Source organism: Acromyrmex echinatior, chromosome 13 (assembly GCF_024713525.1).
Source record: "Acromyrmex echinatior isolate Ae372 chromosome 13, ASM2471352v2, whole genome shotgun sequence".
NCBI lineage: Eukaryota > Metazoa > Arthropoda > Insecta > Hymenoptera > Formicidae > Acromyrmex > Acromyrmex echinatior.
Window position 1 is genome coordinate 10,474,180 of NC_141864.1, and position 19,129 is coordinate 10,493,308.

The 19,129-nt window shown below is 33.9% G+C and overlaps 3 protein-coding genes across 16 annotated transcripts; 1 reads left to right on the plus strand and 2 right to left on the minus strand.

The window, feature by feature from the left end:
- Window positions 1-136: 136 nt before the first annotated feature.
- On the minus strand, window positions 137-8,353 carry LOC105150269 (Mevalonate kinase). Of its 12 annotated transcripts, none has more exons than XM_087412494.1 (7): window positions 7,860-8,353; window positions 6,465-7,416; window positions 3,061-6,322; window positions 2,800-2,956; window positions 2,540-2,723; window positions 2,316-2,468; window positions 1,958-2,215 (listed from the first exon to the last, which is right to left on the minus strand). In XM_087412494.1, exons 2-3 carry the CDS (start codon window positions 7,413-7,415, stop codon window positions 6,068-6,070), a joined length of 1,206 nt encoding a protein of 401 aa, XP_087268620.1. In that variant the 5' UTR covers window position 7,416; window positions 7,860-8,353; the 3' UTR covers window positions 1,958-2,215; window positions 2,316-2,468; window positions 2,540-2,723; window positions 2,800-2,956; window positions 3,061-6,067. The 12 variants fall into 12 exon arrangements, with proteins under 12 accessions (XP_011061528.2, XP_011061526.2, XP_011061530.2 ...); XM_087412496.1 differs by having other exon boundaries at window positions 2,800-2,979; XM_087412497.1 differs by having other exon boundaries at window positions 3,038-6,322.
- A 100-nt stretch (window positions 8,354-8,453) lies between these two features.
- Window positions 8,454-12,785, plus strand: IleRS-m (Isoleucyl-tRNA synthetase, mitochondrial). The gene is made up of 15 exons (XM_011063221.2): window positions 8,454-8,784; window positions 8,963-9,085; window positions 9,156-9,303; window positions 9,367-9,571; window positions 9,653-9,963; window positions 10,084-10,250; window positions 10,351-10,587; window positions 10,667-10,839; window positions 10,902-11,040; window positions 11,125-11,279; window positions 11,351-11,494; window positions 11,576-11,789; window positions 11,863-12,115; window positions 12,179-12,360; window positions 12,461-12,785. Exons 1-15 carry the CDS (start codon window positions 8,569-8,571, stop codon window positions 12,695-12,697), a joined length of 2,904 nt encoding a protein of 967 aa, XP_011061523.2. The 5' UTR covers window positions 8,454-8,568; the 3' UTR covers window positions 12,698-12,785.
- Window positions 11,819-18,844, minus strand: Grip163 (gamma-tubulin complex component 6). Of its 3 annotated transcripts, XR_015547122.1 has the most exons (17): window positions 18,501-18,843; window positions 18,184-18,398; window positions 17,866-18,104; window positions 17,678-17,777; window positions 17,250-17,606; window positions 17,076-17,186; window positions 16,835-17,005; window positions 16,468-16,760; window positions 16,160-16,379; window positions 15,841-16,072; window positions 15,562-15,754; window positions 13,808-15,473; window positions 13,502-13,711; window positions 13,245-13,417; window positions 12,823-13,175; window positions 12,449-12,737; window positions 11,819-12,372 (listed from the first exon to the last, which is right to left on the minus strand). XR_015547122.1 is itself a non-coding variant. In XM_011063218.2 (15 exons), the coding sequence occupies exons 1-15, from the start codon at window positions 18,691-18,693 to the stop codon at window positions 12,875-12,877; spliced, it is 4,674 nt and encodes a 1,557-aa protein (XP_011061520.1). In that variant the 5' UTR covers window positions 18,694-18,843; the 3' UTR covers window positions 12,758-12,874. The 3 variants fall into 3 exon arrangements, 2 of the variants coding, with proteins under 2 accessions (XP_011061520.1, XP_087268599.1); XM_011063218.2 differs by lacking the exons at window positions 11,819-12,372; window positions 12,449-12,737 and having other exon boundaries at window positions 12,758-13,175; XM_087412473.1 differs by lacking the exons at window positions 11,819-12,372; window positions 12,449-12,737; window positions 12,823-13,175; window positions 13,245-13,417 and having other exon boundaries at window positions 13,522-13,721; window positions 18,501-18,844.
- Window positions 18,845-19,129: the final 285 nt, after the last annotated feature.

A 19,129-nucleotide genomic window follows, 5' to 3' on the forward strand; every position in this document is an offset into this window, starting at 1 on the left:
AATTCTTTAATATGATTGATCTTGCTCTTATAGTTTCTCACTAGATCTAAATGTATAAATAAATCATGTTCAAGAATTATGTGACTGTTGTAAAGCTGCTTTCTCTACTAAACGGAGCTACTGAGATTAAGAACAATTTCTTTTTTATAAGGATAGTTTAATTCGATAAATGACATACAAACAGGCGGAACGCAAATACAAATATAAATATGATTGAATATGACTTAATCTATCCAAAGAACAGCAATTACAGTAAATGTCATTGTCATCTTTTATATAATTTCATTTTATATTTTTTGACGAATAGGAAACTTCTTAAGTGTTTATTGTTATTAAAGTAATCAGTTACGCATCTAATATATGATAAGATGATGGAATGATAATAAGATAAAATAACAAAAAATAATGTAAAATATTTCTTTACAATAAAGTATGATATAACGTATGAAATATTAGATCCATTATTGTTCGCGTAAATCATTTATTGTATTATACTTATTACGTACATTTTTATGTTTATATTATATATATTTATATATATTATATACAAATACATAAAATATATTTCTATATATTTAATATATATTTTATTAGATATTTTTAGAATCAAATATCTTATATTATTTTGTTAATATACTGTTATTTTATCCAATTCGACAAATGCAAATTTCTATACTTCCAGTAGTCCATAGTCCATTAATGCGTAAAAAATGTATTATATAAAACTTTTCTACATAACATGCATCATAAATTCTTAGCTTTTTTTATTTATTGTTTACATTACTCATACTAATTACTGATTTTAATATGTTATTCAACTCTTACTCCGCTACAATTCAAACTGGTTATCTTCGCAGGGAAATTATGCGACTCAAATATCTTGATCAGATGTTGGATTAATTCATTTGAGGTATTTGGTAGCAATAAAATGAATGCGTATCTACTTCTGCTGGCGACAATTTTTCCTCCAAGTGAAAAATTCCGAGCAATTGCGCAAATAATGTCTAGGTTTGAATGTGATGTGTTTAATGCTTTTAATAGTCCCTGATTTATGTGAATGAGATCCTGTAAAGTATGTTAGAAGATGTTTAACGTTATCAACGTATAGCTATGTACGGAAAAAATAATCACGATGATTTTAAGAGATAGTTTTAAACATTAAGTTTTAAACACATGTGCATTAAATTATATCAAAATTCATAGAATGAGACTTACCATTAAATATTTATAATAGTTTTCCAGATCAATTGAATTAGTTTCAACGATCTCCTGCTGTTGTAAGGAAACCATTTTTTCGTTAATTTTCTCAAGAGTTTCAATAAACTTATTCGACAAAATTTCGAGACTATATAGAGTAAAATCAGCGAAAGAAGATAAATACTCATTTATTTTTACTCTCATGCTTTTATTGCTAGCATTCGAAAAGACCAGCAGAATCTTCATGCTCGGCACGTTAAGAAAAATGTTTGACATCTGTTCCTTCTCTTTAAATACTCTCATCTTGCCAACCGTAGATATTGTGACGTTGATTGCATTGAAGGAACTGTATACAATCTCCTCACATATGTAAGCATATTCCGCGATATGTATAATATCTTTAGAATTAAATGTACAGGGGACCTTTCCTTTCAGCAGGCGGGACCAACGCCAAAAACATGCCGCTAAACATACTACAAATGATGCCGAGTAGCCCAGATTCTCATTAATCGGTAATTCTGATGAAACATCCATAATGAAAGATTTTATAGTGATGCCTTCTTTGCGGCTAATGAAAATGAGAAGAAAAAGAAAAGCTTGTAAGCTTAATCTATGTGTGCGATTGTTGGGTTCGTAATCGCCGGGAAAACCCGTCATATATCTAATAAAGCTATTCACTGACTGCATCAAATTAAAACAATCAAGCATTTGATCGTACTCTATCTTAAAAAAATGTAAGGAAAATAAGCGTAAAGGTATCTTCATGCGTAATCCGATACTGGAAAATTTTATTTTGATAAAATCTTCTGTAGGAAATGAAGAGAATTTAAGTACGGTACGCATGTCTAAGCTGGCTGCTACGCATGTTTGTTTACGGTCTCCACATAAAAGCACCGTGCCCGGCGCAGACACCGTGAATCTATACATGATCTTCTCGACGAAAAATTTATTTATTATCCGAAGAAGGCGTAATGTCGATTGATTGATCGTAAAAAGTCAGATACAAAATTCGTTAATCCTGTAAATAAGAATTCTATTTATCAAAGCAAGAAAATCGTCCACTTAATATAACTTAATACATATTACTCTTATTGTATATCAATTAATGAAATACTAACTGCGACAAATGTAATTCAACCAATTTGTAATCGATTCTCTACGATTTATACGTGGAAAGAATCCAATAAGTTTCAACTCACAATCAGATCAGTTTATCCTTTTGATTGATGGTATCAGCAAGACAACGCTTTATCTTCACTTTTATCCCAAACCTGGATTACATATTCTTCATTATTGAAATTGAAAATATTAATTATGTATATACATAATATGAGAATATTACTTTTAATGTAATAGTGAGAGCTTTGTCTTGATTCTTGATGAAATCGAAGATGATAACTAAAATTTAGCAATTGAAGAATTTCCAATTGTCAGGTTGATCTGTTGTCATCTTTAGTATATGTCGAACTAAGGACAATGTCTTTTCAGAGCGTTTGTAATGTTTATAACCAGAAACGATTTCTCGTCTGAAAGGACAATTAGTTTAATAATCTCTCAAATCACACAACAATCAAAATATACACAAATGTAAATACGACTTACATATTTAATCCGTTAAAGCGCGCGTACAGAATTCTTATATAAAATTCAATTTTTTTTCAATATGCGCTCTCATGAATTATTTATTGTTTAAATTTAACTATTGATATCACGAATAAGTTATTGATTTATTCCAAGATGGTGTTGATGATCAACACATCTAGTGACAAAAAACCGCGGATACTTTTTAGATGACCCAATATTTATGGGCTTATCGAATGAAAGATAACAGAGATAAAACCTTATCATAACGCTAATACATACAGCATGTAATTAGTGAATAGTATCCTCGATGACTTGCTTGAAAAGAGGATTGCTATTGCTATATGCTATCCGAGGTGCCACGAAGGCCTTAAGTATGTTTGCGTCGAACATGTGCTCGTGAGGCACGGATCTCAGATACGCAAGAGGTTACCTTACTGTGGCCACGTAATGGTTGTATCATTCGACGCTGTATTATCTCTCATAAAAGGAAACAAAATCTTTCAGATTGAAGCGTTTTGCATTAGCTAGAGCACAATATGTAAAAGCAATCTAACAAAGCACAACAAAAAACACAAAGGTTAACTAACGCATATACACATGCAAACAGACAGAACAAAAGCACGAAAGTCCTCGCAACTCGCAACGCCGCTTCCGTTCCGCACAGATACCGCCCACTGTTGTCAAATCCCTTCGAGCAGGGAAAGATTTTGGGCGGTAACTTTGAACACTCTCTTTCAAAACAATTATATGTTTTAATATTATTAATATCAAACATGTCAATTATATGTTTTAATATTGTTAATATCAAACATGTGAATAAACTTAATTGATTACTTCGACGTTATTCAAAGTAAAATCGACAAAGATGGATTTTTCTACGCTTCAAAATTCATAATCTTTTTGCTTAGCAACTCGATTTTCGTTTTCCGGCTAACATTCGAGAAGATTAGCAAGATTTTCAAGCCTGGCAAATTAGAAAACGATGCCGAAATACTCAGACCGATTCCGATCGGCCATTCCGTCGATAATTTTACAATAGAAGACAATAATATGTTGATATCTTCTTAAAGCTTATAACGATCGAAAGAAAAAGAATGCATGTAAACTTAATTGACGAGCCTGATCACTAGATTCGTATACCATCGTAATCCGTCATGAAAGTGATAAAATTTTTTACTATTTCAACATAACAACGAAAGAATAAGTAATTGTAATTTTCGCCAAAAAAGTGTATGAAAAATTGGCGTAAATATATTTTTATGTGACTGAATACTGGACCGTGCCCGATGCTGACAAGTTAAACTTCTACGTGCCTTTCACGAAAAATTTGTTATCCAAGGAATAGGTGTAATGTCAAGTGACAGAGATCACAAAAATCTAACACGTAATTCGTGAATCCTGTAGATTAACCTCCCTTTATTACAACCCTTTATTACAAGAAAATCCACAAGTATTTAATATGATATATTCGTTGTATATTCATGAAACACATTAACTATATTATTTTTTTTGTAAATTAATGAAAAATACTGATCGCGACAAATATAATTCATTTTTCCAATTCATTATCGACTTGTTACAATCCATGCGTGGAAGAAATCTAATAAGATTCTTTACTCTAACTTTTTGACTTGTTTTTACTAATATTGTCAGAATATACCGCAAATTGCTTTCATTTTTTGTACTCTGGATTTATTATTAGCTGCATTCAGCAGAAAAAGCAGTTTTGTTTCTTTAATGTGATTGATCTTGCTCTTATAGTTTTCACTATATAAATCTAAATATATAAATCAATCATGTCCCAGAATTTTGCGACAATTGTAAAGCTGCTTTTTTTGCTGAACCGAATCATTGAGATTAAGAATGATTTCTTTTTTATGAGGATAATTTAATTCGATAAATGGCGTACAAACAGTTGGAACATAAACACAAATGTAATATAATACGAATGAATGTGACTCAATCTATCTATCAAAGATGCAATTACAGTAAATATTATTGTCATCTTTTGTATAATTTCTAATTATATTTATTAACGTGACGAATAGGAACCTTCTTATGAGTTTATTGTTACAAAAATTAATCAGTTAGAATTAATTAGTCAGATATTATTTCATATCTTCATTTGCTCGCTTTGCTCGGCTATAGTTTTCTGGCTAACATTCGAGAATATCAGTCAGATCTTCATGCTCGATACATCAGTAAATATTACTAATTCTCGAATACGTGTATCACACCATAGATATGACAGAGTCATGATTGAAGAATTGTATATCAGAGAGTCATAACTTTAAGCGTATTTCAAAATATCTATAAGATGTTCACTGTTAAATTCGTAGAAGACAAGCCCTTTTCGAAGAAATGACCAACTGATAAAATCAAGCCGCAAGACATGCACACGATGTGGAACTACCTAGACCTTCTCCGATCGCCAATTCCGTCGATATTTTCACGATAAAAGATGATGTCATAATATTTCTTTCATTATCAGGAAGAAAGAGAAGAAAAAAAAATGCTTGTAAACTTAACTGATGTGCATGATTACTTCATTCGTATGTACCGCTGTATTCCTTTGACAAGCTGACAAATTTTTCTATTTCTTTAGAAAATTGAAAATCAGTAAATTTGTATTTGAAATTTTTACCAGTAAAATATACGAGATATGTTTCTAGATGTCTTTACAAGCAACATGGTATTGAAAAAATTTATTTGGATAAAATCTATCTGGACAGTGAATACAAGTAGCGAAGTGAATGTCAACTACTAAAGAAATCAGGTTAAATTAAATGTCATTTATATACGTGGACATACGCATACATATCCAATTGCTAAATAAAAAGATAGAAAAATATATGTAGTATGTAAATAAGTATAATATAAAGTTTATAATAAATGTCGCACACAATAAATAATTTAAAAAACATAATTTGTAATCAAACATTTTGACATTTTCACATATTATTAGTTAAAATTAATATTTTATTATCATCTTATTATATAATCTTAACATATTTGTATTTTTAATATTCCGTTAACACAAAGAATATATTGGGTCATCTAAAAAGTATCCGCGGTTTTTTGTCACTAGATGTGTGTTGATGGTCATATATCTAGTGACAAAGTACCGCGGATACTTTTTAGATGACCCAATATATCAAATTCTATAACATATCTGTACATCTGTTGTAATCTCTGTCATCTGTCTAAATCTCTGCACATTTGTTGTAAGTCATCTTAATAATACGTTGCTCGTATTTATTTGTCTATTAAATTGTTAATTTAATCGTTATTCAACTCTTATTCCGTTACAATTCAAACTGGTTATCTTAGCAGAAAAATTATACGATTTTAATTCCGTGATAAGATTGTCGATATCTTCAGCTGAGGCATTCGGTAACAAAATGAAACCGTGTCTACTTTCACTTTTACCTGCAAGCTTCGCCGCGAATAAAAATTTTCGAGCAATTGCGGAAATAATGTCCAGATTTGGATGTGACATGCCTAATGATTTTAGTAGTCCTTGATTCATGTGAATAATATCCTGCAAAATATATTTAAAAAATAATTACAATTTCCAGCGTATAGCGATATACGGAAATCTCTAAGAGACAATCGTTACAAGTGCGTCGTGTAATAAAATTATATCAAAGTAAGTATACCGAAGTTCAGATAATAAGACTTACCATTAATATTTTATAATCCTCTATTATATCAATTAATGGCCCGTTAATGTTTTTTAAATTATTATGTACTTTCAAGTTAATACTATCAAGCATAAAAACAATCGTACTTGACATTACTTCGATACTTTCCAAAATGGAATTGAGTAACAAATCTGAATTCTTCACCGATGCAATTTTCATACTCTTTTCGCTTTTCGTTTTCTGATCAACATTCGAAAAGAACAGGATTTTTAAGTATGGAATATTAGAAAAAGACTTTGCTCTCAGCGTACTTGTTATCCCTCCGTCGAATATTTTTATCATGCCATACGTGGATATTGTGATATCAATACAAGTCGAGGAATTGTATATAGTAGATTCACACTTCTGAGCATAACTTGAGATCTTCAGGAGGTCCTGTCTGCCGAATTCGTAGACAACGATCCCTTTCTGCAGAAGAGACCAACGGTAAAAACACGCCGCGAGACATACCGCGAACGATGCCGAACTGCCCAGACCCTCACCGATCGGCAATTCCGTTGATAGCTTCACCATAAAAGTTGATGTTATGATGATATTCTCTTTCTGGCTTATAAGAATAAGAAGGAAAAAGAATGCTTGTAAACTTAATTGATGAGTCTGATTGTTGGATTTGTATGTGCCTTCATAATCCTTCATAATCGTGGTGATAAAATTTTTTACTGCTTCGTGCAACATAACACAAGAAGTCCAGTTTTTGTAATTTTCGCCGTAGAAGTGTACATAAAATTGGCGTAAAGATATTCTCATGTCTAACTGGATACTGGGAAAATCTATTCCGATAAATTCTATTTTAACTACTGATAAAGGAAATGAAGAGAACGTGAGTGTGGTACGCATGTCTAAGCTGGCTGCTATACAAGTTTGGTTACGTCTTTTGGGTTCTCCGCATAAAAACACCGTACCTGGTGCGGATACGTTAAATCTGTACATACTTTTTAAAAAAAAAAGTTTTTTTAGTATCTTATAATTTCGAAAGATGGAATGTAAATTAAATTTTTCGTAAGATTGTGTGTTACTCTCGCAAATAAATATCAAAGAAAATTGTTCACAGATAATATTTATCACTCTCATGTTATATGGTTAAATAGAACATCTTATAACTCTGACAAAAATAATTTGTCACTAATCATTATGAATTGTGTACACTTTACACGAAATTTAATAAGAGCTTTAAATTGCTTTACTCGCCTGCTCGGCTTTTCTTATTTTTGTAATTTTTAACAGGACAGTTAAAATTGTCCTTCTTTTTTTTTTTATAAGTTTAGATAATGCATTTTGAATTATTGAAGCTTTATAAATTAATTTACATTAATGTTCTAAAGTGACGAAATATATATTTACATATATAATCTGTTAATAATATATATACATTACCTAAAAACGTAAGATTAAAGTTTTTCTTGAAGTAGTTCAACAATTAAAATTCAGCAAATTTAAATCGATTAAATTGTAGTTACTTTCTTTAAAGATACTTTACTAAAAGATGCGGTTAAAGGAATGTAAAAGATAATGATTTTTTTAAATAATAACTTAACAGACAATGACACTCACACAATCAGAACATAAACAAGATTGTAAACATTGAATTTATGAGAGACAGTGATGTATTATATTTGTAGAATAAATTTCTCTCAAAATTTCTCCATTAAAGATAGCGAAAATATAGAAAATATAAATAATTAAAAGTATATCAAAAATGATAAGTAAATCGAAAAGGAATTAATACAGGAATAAAAATTTTCAATAGCTCATCGATAGAAATATCGATAGTGAGCCTTAGGGGCTCCGCACAAAAAAGGAACAAGGAACAGAGAACAGAGAATAAGAATTTCAACCTAAAGACTTCAGAAACTGTGTATTCCACAATACATGATTTCTGATAGATTGAAATTATTTAATCTTATTCTCTGTTTTCTGTTCCCTTTGTACGGAACCTCTTACTTATTGGAAATAGATCGTAATGCACAGCACATGCGTGTGTCAAGTCGACGAGATTGTGACATTTAAAAATGGCGTAACAGACTCGAGTGGAGGAACTGAGGTTAGGAGATAAGATTAAAACACAGTGTCTTTTTGTATTTGAATGATGTTCGTACTTAGCACAAAGATGAGGCGATTATTTAAGACAACAGGATTTACTTTGCGGACTTACGCAGAATTCTGTCACGCAATATGGCTGAGAGGCATGAAGAGCGCCGCAAAACAAAGTTATACAAAAACTGTGCGGCTGCCGCAAACCAATTTCCCGGCGCGTCTCGGCGACAAAAAACGAGTAGAGATGGATAGTTATTTAATAGAGGTGGATTCTCTTTGTCTATTTACTTTTTTTTCATTATTTAGCATCTAAATCAGAATGTCTGTTTTCCAATAAAATCGCTGAATATTTGCACGGCTGCATAAATTCTGACTGTTACGATTCAATTGTACAAAACAATGGTATTCATATATTATGATTTTTTCCGGTGTTTTTGCGATAGAAATGCGGCTTCTTGGAATTATACAACTGGCAGAGAAAGAATCTAGAAGGACCAGACTTTATTTTGCACGATGGACCACCATATGCAAATGGAGAACCACATATGGGTCATGCTATTAACAAGGTTTTTATTGATAAAGAATTTTATGGCACTTTCTGTTATGCACTGATATTTAGGAATTATTTTCTTTTAGATTCTTAAGGATATTACTTTAAGAAGCAAAATTATGTCAGGCAGAAGAGTACATTATATCCCAGGTTGGGATTGTCATGGTTTACCAATTGAACAAAAAGTACTTAGTGATATAAAAGATAGCAATCCTTTAGAAATTCGCCGCAAAGGTATGTTGACATATAAATGTCTTAACACACAGTATGTTTTCCTAAAATTTGCCATATTTGTAGCTGAAAGATATGCAAGTGACAATATCATAAAGCAGCGACAAGCTTTTACGTCATGGGGTGTTATGGCTGATTGGAATGAGTCAGGATGTTATTTCACGAATCATATTTCATATGTGAAGAATCAGATGCAACAATTTATAAATCTGTATGACAAAGGACTCGTGTTTAGAGCTTTTAAACCAGTATACTGGTCACCGTCCTCCAAGTATAAATTAGAAATATTCATAAATCATCTTAAAAAAAATTCTTTTAATCTTTGATTTTTTTCTATTTTCAATAATTATAGAACAGCATTAGCAGAATCAGAACTAGAATACAACGAATCTCATAAGAGCAAAAGTGTTATTATTCGCATGCGACTTGATATGCACGCATTAGCCTCGAAATCAAAAGATTTGGAAAATAAACCACTTTATGCCCTCATCTGGACTACTACACCATGGTCGTTGATAGCTAATCAAGCTATAGCTTTCTCCAATAATATTGTATACTGCATCGTGGAAGACAAATCGAAAAATTTGTATATTCTTGCACAAGAGTGTTTAGCTAATATTGAGCAGAAGCTTGGTCCATTAAAATTTATTACAACTGTTACGGGTAAGAGAGAGTCAGCTATATTTAAATACTTTATACTCGTAGGTATATACATTGGAATCTCATTATCAGACATCCTATATATAGCAACTGAGTGATAAATGAAAAATGATTTATTAACAGGGCAGGAATTAGGTGAAGCCAAATATCTTCATCCTATTACCAGACAACGTTTGCCATTCTTATCTGGACATCACGTTACGACTGATGTTGGTACTGGATTGGTTCACACAGCTCCCGCGCACGGTCCCGAGGACTTTCTCATCGCTATTGAGAATAATATACCAGTTGTAAGCTATCTTTTATCGATGACAGTGTAATTTATATTCTAATCAGTTGCATTACACGATTTTATTAGGTCAACATCCAACATCAACATTACTGTTATAGTTATCTTTGATAGACGTCGACGGATGTTTCACTAAAGAAGCGGGTGACGAGTTCTCCGGCTTAAATGTTCTAAACAATGGCGCTAATAAGGTCTTGCAACATATCGGTGAAGACGTGTTGCATACTGACACAATTACGCATAGCTACCCATACGATTGGCGAACCAAGAAGCCTGTAATCATTCGCGCAAGTCACCAATGGTTCATAGACATAATGTCTATTAAAGAGAAGGCAATTGTAAGTCAGCTGGGTCCTTCTAAAACAGGCATGTTATTACGCATTCATCACTCGTATGCTTATTTCTTTTTTACGCAAGGACAGCATCGCGAATATAAGGATATACCCGGAACAAAATCAGACGTCGTATTTGAACGCATTGGTCGCACAAGTTAAGCAACGACCGTATTGGTGTATTTCTCGACAACGATCGTGGGGAACGCCGATACCAGTGTTGCACAATAAACGAACTGGTGATACGTATACGAGCAGGTGATTTTGCTAATTAACAATACAATTAACAAGTTTCGAATAGGATTACTTTCGTATTGTAGAAAATGGATTGAGAGATTGTGCAGACTGATGGAACGACATGGAACAAACTATTGGTGGGAGCTATCGACCGAGAAATTAATTGGTCATGAACTTCGGCAGAAATTAAACGATAATATAGATGATTTCGAAAGAGGAAGCGTATGTACAAAATTAATAATCTCTTTTAACAGAATCGCAAATATCAATAATACATGATAGCAAAATTCACTATATTTCTTAAAGGATATCATGGATATCTGGTTGGATAGCGGTCTCTCGTGGTCGATTTTACCAGAACATAAAGCAGATTTATATTTAGAGGGAATGGATCAGTTTCGCGGTTGGTTTCAATCATCATTACTAACATCCATTGCTCTTCAAGAACGTTCTCCTTACAGGTAGCTCACCAACATGAAATTAAATACCAGCTCTCATATATATTTATATATTTATGTTGCTTTTTCCAAAGTGCGTTATTCGTGCATGGATTTGCTGTAGATGATAAAGCCTCGAAAATGTCGAAATCAGTTGGAAACGTTATAAATCCCGAGACAATTATCAAAGGAGGAAAAAACTTGAGTAAAGATCCGGCATATGGTGTCGATACTCTAAGGTCAGTTAAAAATATTCTCTAATGTAATCGTTATTTTTGGAAATAAAATAGTTAAAATAGTTAACAAAAGGAAATTGATAGATGGTGGATAGCTAGTCATGGATGTCAACACAGCCAGGTTCCAGTCACAACCGCGTTATTGCGTCAAAGTCACGAATCTATACAAAAAATGCGCTTAGTCTTACGATTCCTTTTAGGTGTTTTACACTCATGTAGCGAGGGAATCACAGTCGAACCGGAATATCTCTATCTTGACAAATATATGTTACATTGTCTGCATCAATATAACAAAAAGGTAAAGCGTAAGGATATCTAAAAAATATCTACATTATTTATGTCATTTATGACATTGATTCTCTATCTTACAGATTCAAAACTTATACGACAATTATTTGTATCACCACGTGAGTAAATTGGTAACATATTTCCTGACAAACACTGTGTCGCCGGTGTATTGCCATTTGATTAAAGATAGACTTTACTGCGATGAAGCAGCGTCCCCAACGCGTCTGGCTGCGGTAGAAGTAACGCGTGAAACTCTGACCGTACTTGCAAGATCTATCGCACCGATCGTTCCGCATTTAGCAGAAGAAGTATGGTTGTATCACCCTGAAAATTTGGGTAAGTGATTTAATAAGAAAGCGTTTCCCGCACATTATATTATTGTTCGCGTATTATTTACAGCGTCAGTGCCACTGTATCATACTGAATATAAAGTACCGGAAACTTGGCATCAACCAGAAATTGCTAGGCATGTAGAAATAGCTCTAAGCTTGAGAAGTAAGGTGAATATATCGGCTGATCGTAACACATGGGAATTGTCGGGCATCTTAAAAGCTTCGAAAGATGACTATAAATCACTTTCGGTGAGGCACTTTCTATAAATCGTAAATTATATCAGTCTCTAACTCGCAATAATAATGATCAAATGTGATTATTATAAATTGTACCTACTTCTTTTCGCAGATGCTTCAAAAAGATCAGAAATCCTCTACATCAGAATTATGTGACATTTTACAACTTTCTTCAGTTATATTGGTAGAATCACCCACGGTAGATACAGAGACACAAATTGAGTTACATAATACTGAAAAAATACTCTGTCAAAGGTGCAGGCGATATCCTGAAGTAGATAAAAACGGTCTTTGCGGTCGTTGCATTAAAGTACTCGATGTGACGAATGTATCATCAATATCCGTGTAAGCGGTAGTGGTTGACTGTTTCTCAACTATCGCTTATTTTGCTAAATAAATATAAGAGACATTTCTTTTTTTTTTTTTTGAAAATTAAATTTCTTTTAATGAATCCCTACAGGAGAGATTACTCACGTTCTTTTACATTCAATACATCGATCGTAAAAGACGGAATTTAATCACAGTACTATTGTTGCTTTGTCGTTAAGTCGTACATATCATTTATATTTAAAGCGTTAAGAAAATGCGTTAGATGCGGCTGATACCCGCTGGTAGCCAATTTGTGCGCGACGTGTGCCATGTACGTTCGCCATTCACAAAACGATTGGTACATTTGTTCCAAGCTCTTGAAATTCGGATGGCTGTATCGATCCGTGATGTCGACAGTCCAAGCTTGCGACCTCAAGCGATTATGAAACTTCAATATGATTTTAAAGATATTGATCAAGCAGACGCGCATTTTTTCTCCGCGTGTGTTGAGCATGCATCTAAAATCAGAATGTTATGAGTCATGGGTATTCGATTCCGAGGAAAATCAATCAAGTCCCAGAGACTACCTTGAAAGTATCCTTTTAATATAATTCATGTGCGAGAGATAAATCTGATCTATTGTCCGGGAATTTTGCAGATCCTTCTCGAACTCATTCCAACTCGCGTGTAGTACGCTACATGTTAAATAATTGCGAAGAGCATTCATAAATTGTGTCATGGAGTGCCTATATAACTGTAACTGTATCGGCAAAACATATAAAAAATCAATAAGAATAATTCTTTGATTTTTTTAATATCTCAATATCTGCAACAGTCGATTTACCTTGTGATATTGTTCTGAATTAACTGCGTTACGCTCCACCTTCATTATATTAAAGTCTTCCTGTAATACCCACGACATCCTGCCAATCATTATTAAAAACTTGAACACTTTGCTATATTGCAGCATCATCATATCATCTAAAATAATATTCAAGGGCCACGCTATCTTATAATTGAGGCAAAGACATTCTAACACATTCGGATCTGAAATCTGCAAGGAACTGTTATTGATATCAGAACAAGTATATAATAATAATAATAATTTAATTCATAATAATAATAATTCAAAACAGATAACCGCACTTACGTATAACTGGCATGGTTTGTCAACGGCAGAAAGACTCAAAAGTTCTGCATGGGCGTAATTATTACTGAACGAGTTCATCAGCGCTTTCTCTAAGAGATTCGTAAGGGTAGCGGAATTAAAGAGTTCGATTGGCGCGGATATTGTGTAAAGCCGTGAATAAAGCGAATCCGTTAAACTCTTTGCAAATTCGCCATTCAAAAGGAAGAAATAACTACGTAAACTGTGTAAATGCGAAAGCATGTTATGCTCATTCACTAGGTATTTAATGATCGCGTTATTAACCAGCCGGGTTTGTATCTGCAGGGGAATAATGATGGATTTTTCCAAGTACACTTTGAGGGACGTATGATCGATCATCTCAACGTCAGCTATGGTCAGAGACGAAGGTGCGGTCGATGATTTCACGTCGGAACTAACACCGAATAGATTCGGCAGCTTGAAATTACAGCTCATCGGAGACTCGAATGTTTCTTCTGTGATCGACTTCGTCATATCGTCGGATAAAGACGAGACTTCCTGACCGGCGTTCAAAGCGAATATATCGTCGCTATTTGGTATCTGCGACAAAGGAGTATGAATCGATGCTGTGGTGAAATTGTCGGTCGTACATGACATCGGTGTATCTATATTATTCTGCTGCATATTATTCATTATCGGCTCGTTTATTTCATTGTTTGTATTGTTGACCTTATTTGAATATTCTTCGTTATTCATAGGCCCATGTATATTCATCGTTTCTGCTGGCAGTCGGATATTAGTTGTTGAAAGGACATTATTGTTCATGTTTTCTTTCGTATTATTTGAACTTGATTCACTAGTGATATCAATTAATATCTGATTATTACCATTTATATTTGTGTGATCAATAAATCTTTGATTGTTCGTAAGTATCGTACTGAACTCATTGTTATTCGGAGTCATACCATATTCTTGCATCAGAACTTTAAGTTTATTGGTTTGTGCAACGGTCATATTATCTATCCTGTTAATAGCTAAGGACTTAGGCCTGTTAATAGCACCAATAATTCTCTCGGTCACCTCGTTGGCTTCCAAGATGTTGTTTAAACGAGTATTGAGCGTACTCGTTTTATCGTCGCCATTTATTATAGTATGGATGTTTTTCATTGCTTCGTCACGCAAGAAATCCTGCAGATCGCTCTTCTCATTATTTTTCTTATAGACCTTATAATTTAATGATGGAGTTTCTTGCGGTAGATGTACATTCTGTGTATCCGCCGTAATAGGAGAATCCTCAATTGTAATTTTCTCATCCGATGCAATATTTTTATCGGGCTCACAATTTTCGACAGGCGAAACATCCGAGCACTCAACGTTCAAAAGATTTTTAGGATTGTTCTGATCGGAAATGTCTGTCGCAGTTACATCCAACAAGCCATTTTCCTCAAAGTTACTATTTTCATCTTGACTCGACACAACTTCTGCTTCGGACGTATTTTTATTTTGTTCGTCAATATCGACGACTATATTTTCATCGGAACTTAATGTAGTAGCATTTTCCGACATTTCTATATCGAGTTTCTTTACAGATTTTAAAAATTCTACTCGTTTTTCGAAATGACTCATTCGTGCCTGTCGCCAAATGGATCGTGCACGATTGCTCTCTATATCAGCAGTTAATTTATCATAATAATTTACAAGATTTTCCCTGAAACAAAACAATTAATGCCATAAATATCTAAAATTAAAATCATTCTCGAGTGACCTTCATTTAAATTTAACATATTAAATCTCACTTCTCGGCTTGCTGTTGTTCCCGCATTTCTTCCTGCTCTCGATTAAGCTTTTCGAGCAACAATTTGTCAGCTAGCATTTCATTCTCTTTTTCCTTTTCTTTAATCAAAGCGCTCGCTTCCGCCTGTTGCTTCAATTCTTGCAATAATTCCCGTTTACTTTGCGCGGCTTTCATGCTAAGTTCTTTGCGTTGCTCTGAACAAAAACATCATAGAAACTGTTATATATGTACATCTTTAATTTAGAACTCGATTAAATTGAAAATGTAAAGTATATCTTACTATCCAGCCTCAACAATGTTTCTTGTTGTGCGCGTATCACGAGCTCAGCCGTTTCCCTCTCGGCTTTCTTTTCATCCTGAATTGCGGATAAAAGAGATACGATTGGTCCCAATGCCGCCTCGCCTTTATGTTCGTATTCCTGACACCTTAACAATTGTTCTCGCAGCATAGACACACTCAAGCAGACCCTCACTTCCGGTTGAGCGTTGAGAGACACATTACATACAGGATTCTAAAATGCAAACATTAAAACATTTTTTTATTGATTCACAATTAAATTTATAAAAACAAACAAGCTTTAGTAATGAACAGTAATAACCTTGGGACTACAAATTTTTAAGAGTCGTAATGTCTTCCCACATTGCAATATTGACTCCGATAATTCAGATAAGAAACCAGGTACCGATTCGGTATCGATTGTAAAACTCTCCGTCCAAAATTTGCGTCCTCTTTTTCGCAAATAGTGAGACCGTGCTTGAATCATAAATTCTCCGTAAATATCATCACACGTCCCCTCGAACAACCAATTTTGCAACAACCTACAAGAATAATTAGTAAATATTTGTCCGATTTAACATTCTTTGCCTTTTTGTGAATATAAAAAAAAAAGACATGACGTTTTCTCACCGAAAGTATACTTCACAGCATGATTTTAATATGGAATAAAACACCAATGCAATCTTTGGATTGGTGACCTTGGTCACCTCTTTGTAAATGTGTGTCAAAATTCCACTGCCACCGCCTAAAATGTATTGATTTGTGCTACAACCGCACAGTCTCGCGACTTCCACGATTAAACGCGCCAGCGGATGAATCTGTTTCAATAGACTCAACAATCCAGGAAATTTATGTCTGTTAAGAACCCTTTGCAATGCCGAGCGATAATAAAGGAGTAATTCTTTGATATTGGCGCACATTGCCTACAATTGAATTACACATGTAATTAAAAAATATGAATAGATTGTATCATAAAAATTCGTACAATTATATGTACCTTGAATATGAGACCGTGCTGCTGCAATTTACCCGTTTGTGGATCGGGCATGACAAGACGCGACAAACACTTGAAACTGTTGCCCCAAGAAATCGCTTCTTGGCAAGTCATTTTCAATGATTTAAAGCTTATGCCATGCACTGTAATGTTCTCTTCCAATTTAAATCCTGTCTGAAATAAGACTGTCATGACATATAAAACTCGCAACTGCGCGCTAGCGTAATTCATTAAATCCACGTACCACAGTATCATATTTAAAAGAGTCCGAGTCTATACCAAATAACAACAATTTGATGTCCGATAAAAATTTCTCAGACGAAACCTCCGACATTAGGGATATGGAATTCATTACCTAAAACATAAAGAGAACAATTTTTGCATGATATATTTGCACAGGCGATTTCATCGTCTTTACCTTCTTTGGCAGCAGTGATAAAATACTTGTTTGTCTTATCCTCGCTAAGTGTAGCGCAGTCTCTGGCAGATCAGTGACAAATAACGACTGTTTGGAAAACTCCGGTGCTCCAAGAGATTCCCACGTTCGTAATTTGGAGACACAATCGTCAGAAAATAATATCTCTTTCCATATTAAATCAATGTTAGTTGCAACCTTTTTTGATTCGTTTGTAAAACTACGATCGGATTTTTCCGATGACACAGCACAAAAACGATTCTGAATTTGATTATCTACAGACTTTATCCATTCACAGGGTAAAGTCATATTTGACATAAACCTTGGTGTAGATAAATATATCTTATTTGTTTGTTCAACCTAATAAAAAAAATATAATTCATGTATTATAAACAAATATATAAAAAAATATATATATGTATATAACTTACCATAATATGTGTTGAGAAAGGAGCAAGTATGTTACATTGTTTTGCTGTATTTTCAGTACAGCTCGATATGCAGGGAGACATTTCAATAGTGTTATTATACCTAAAATAATAAATTTAAAAAAACTAAAGATATTTGTTTACTTAAGATATTGTTTAGAAAATAAGGCCTAACATCATTGCGATCATACCTAATTGTTTGGACACCTAGGATGGCTTTTGATGCACACTCATCTTCGAAAGATACTCTGTTAACAAAATTGGTCGCTGTATCTTGCCTGGTACAGGTTCTGCGTATGCCCAGCATCGCCTCAAACTTTTCTGGCAAGATAAAGGATTCCATAGGATATGTTTGAAACATTGGTACACCATTCGTAGATGTAACATCCTCAGGCAAGAAAGGATTGATTTTACCATAGTGAAATACATCCTAAACAAAATTTGATTCACATTAGCTTTGACATCAATTCTAAAAACTGATTGTACAATCAAACAGGCAAAATAAGTACCAATGCAGTTCCTGTATCAGTCTGAAAATTTTTGAGCTCTATCAACAACTGTAAGGTATAAATTACAGTATCTGTGATATCCTCCTCGGAATACAGCTCGCTTATCAAACTTTCTAACTTTTTCGCCTCTGACACACGTTTCAGGGCTAGCCTGAGAACGAAGGCATGCTTCAAGATCTCCACTAGAGGATCAATATCAGAGTTTACTGCATTTCCTGTAATTATGATCAACAAAGTATTATTATTTAAAAAAGATACATGTATTTTTTTTGTCTTTATTTATTCTTGTTCCATTAATTTAAGGCATAAAAATATACCTTGATTGTATGTCTTATTACTCTTATTTAACAATATCTCATAAGCCTTCGAGCGAAAGTCTTTCACTATTTTGACATCGCTCTTGGGCGGCATATAGGAACTCCCATTCTCCGAGCGATTCCTCTGCAACGTGTGCCTGATCAGCTGCGTGATGAGCTCGTAGATGTTAGCGTCGCCCCGTTCTAGATCCATGATCGAAATATTCCCTCAACCGATTGTTGATTAATCGTTGCGACGAGTCGCGGGAGACGGCGATTATTTTCATAGTGCCATAGTCAGCCATAACAACGCGACTCGCCTCGCGTGGAGATGGAGGATTCTGGAATTGCGAGGACCCGGAAGACCTCTAGTGGCGAGTGTGAAACGGCTGATCATATAAAAAATGAATGAGCGAGAGAAAGAGAGATGTATATTGATGGTCTGTTTTCTGTTCCTGCACTAGAACTCTCTGTCTCACTTCCGACAAATATCAGACGTATAAATCTTTCTCACTTTAAGTTCAAAAAGTGTACAGCTAGTGTACAGCCACAGAAATCAGACCAGTAATCATGAAGATGTTGGAAGATGTAATCACCGGCGACATGGCAACATAAAATATGGCACCGTTAAATGAAAAATTGGAGACTGA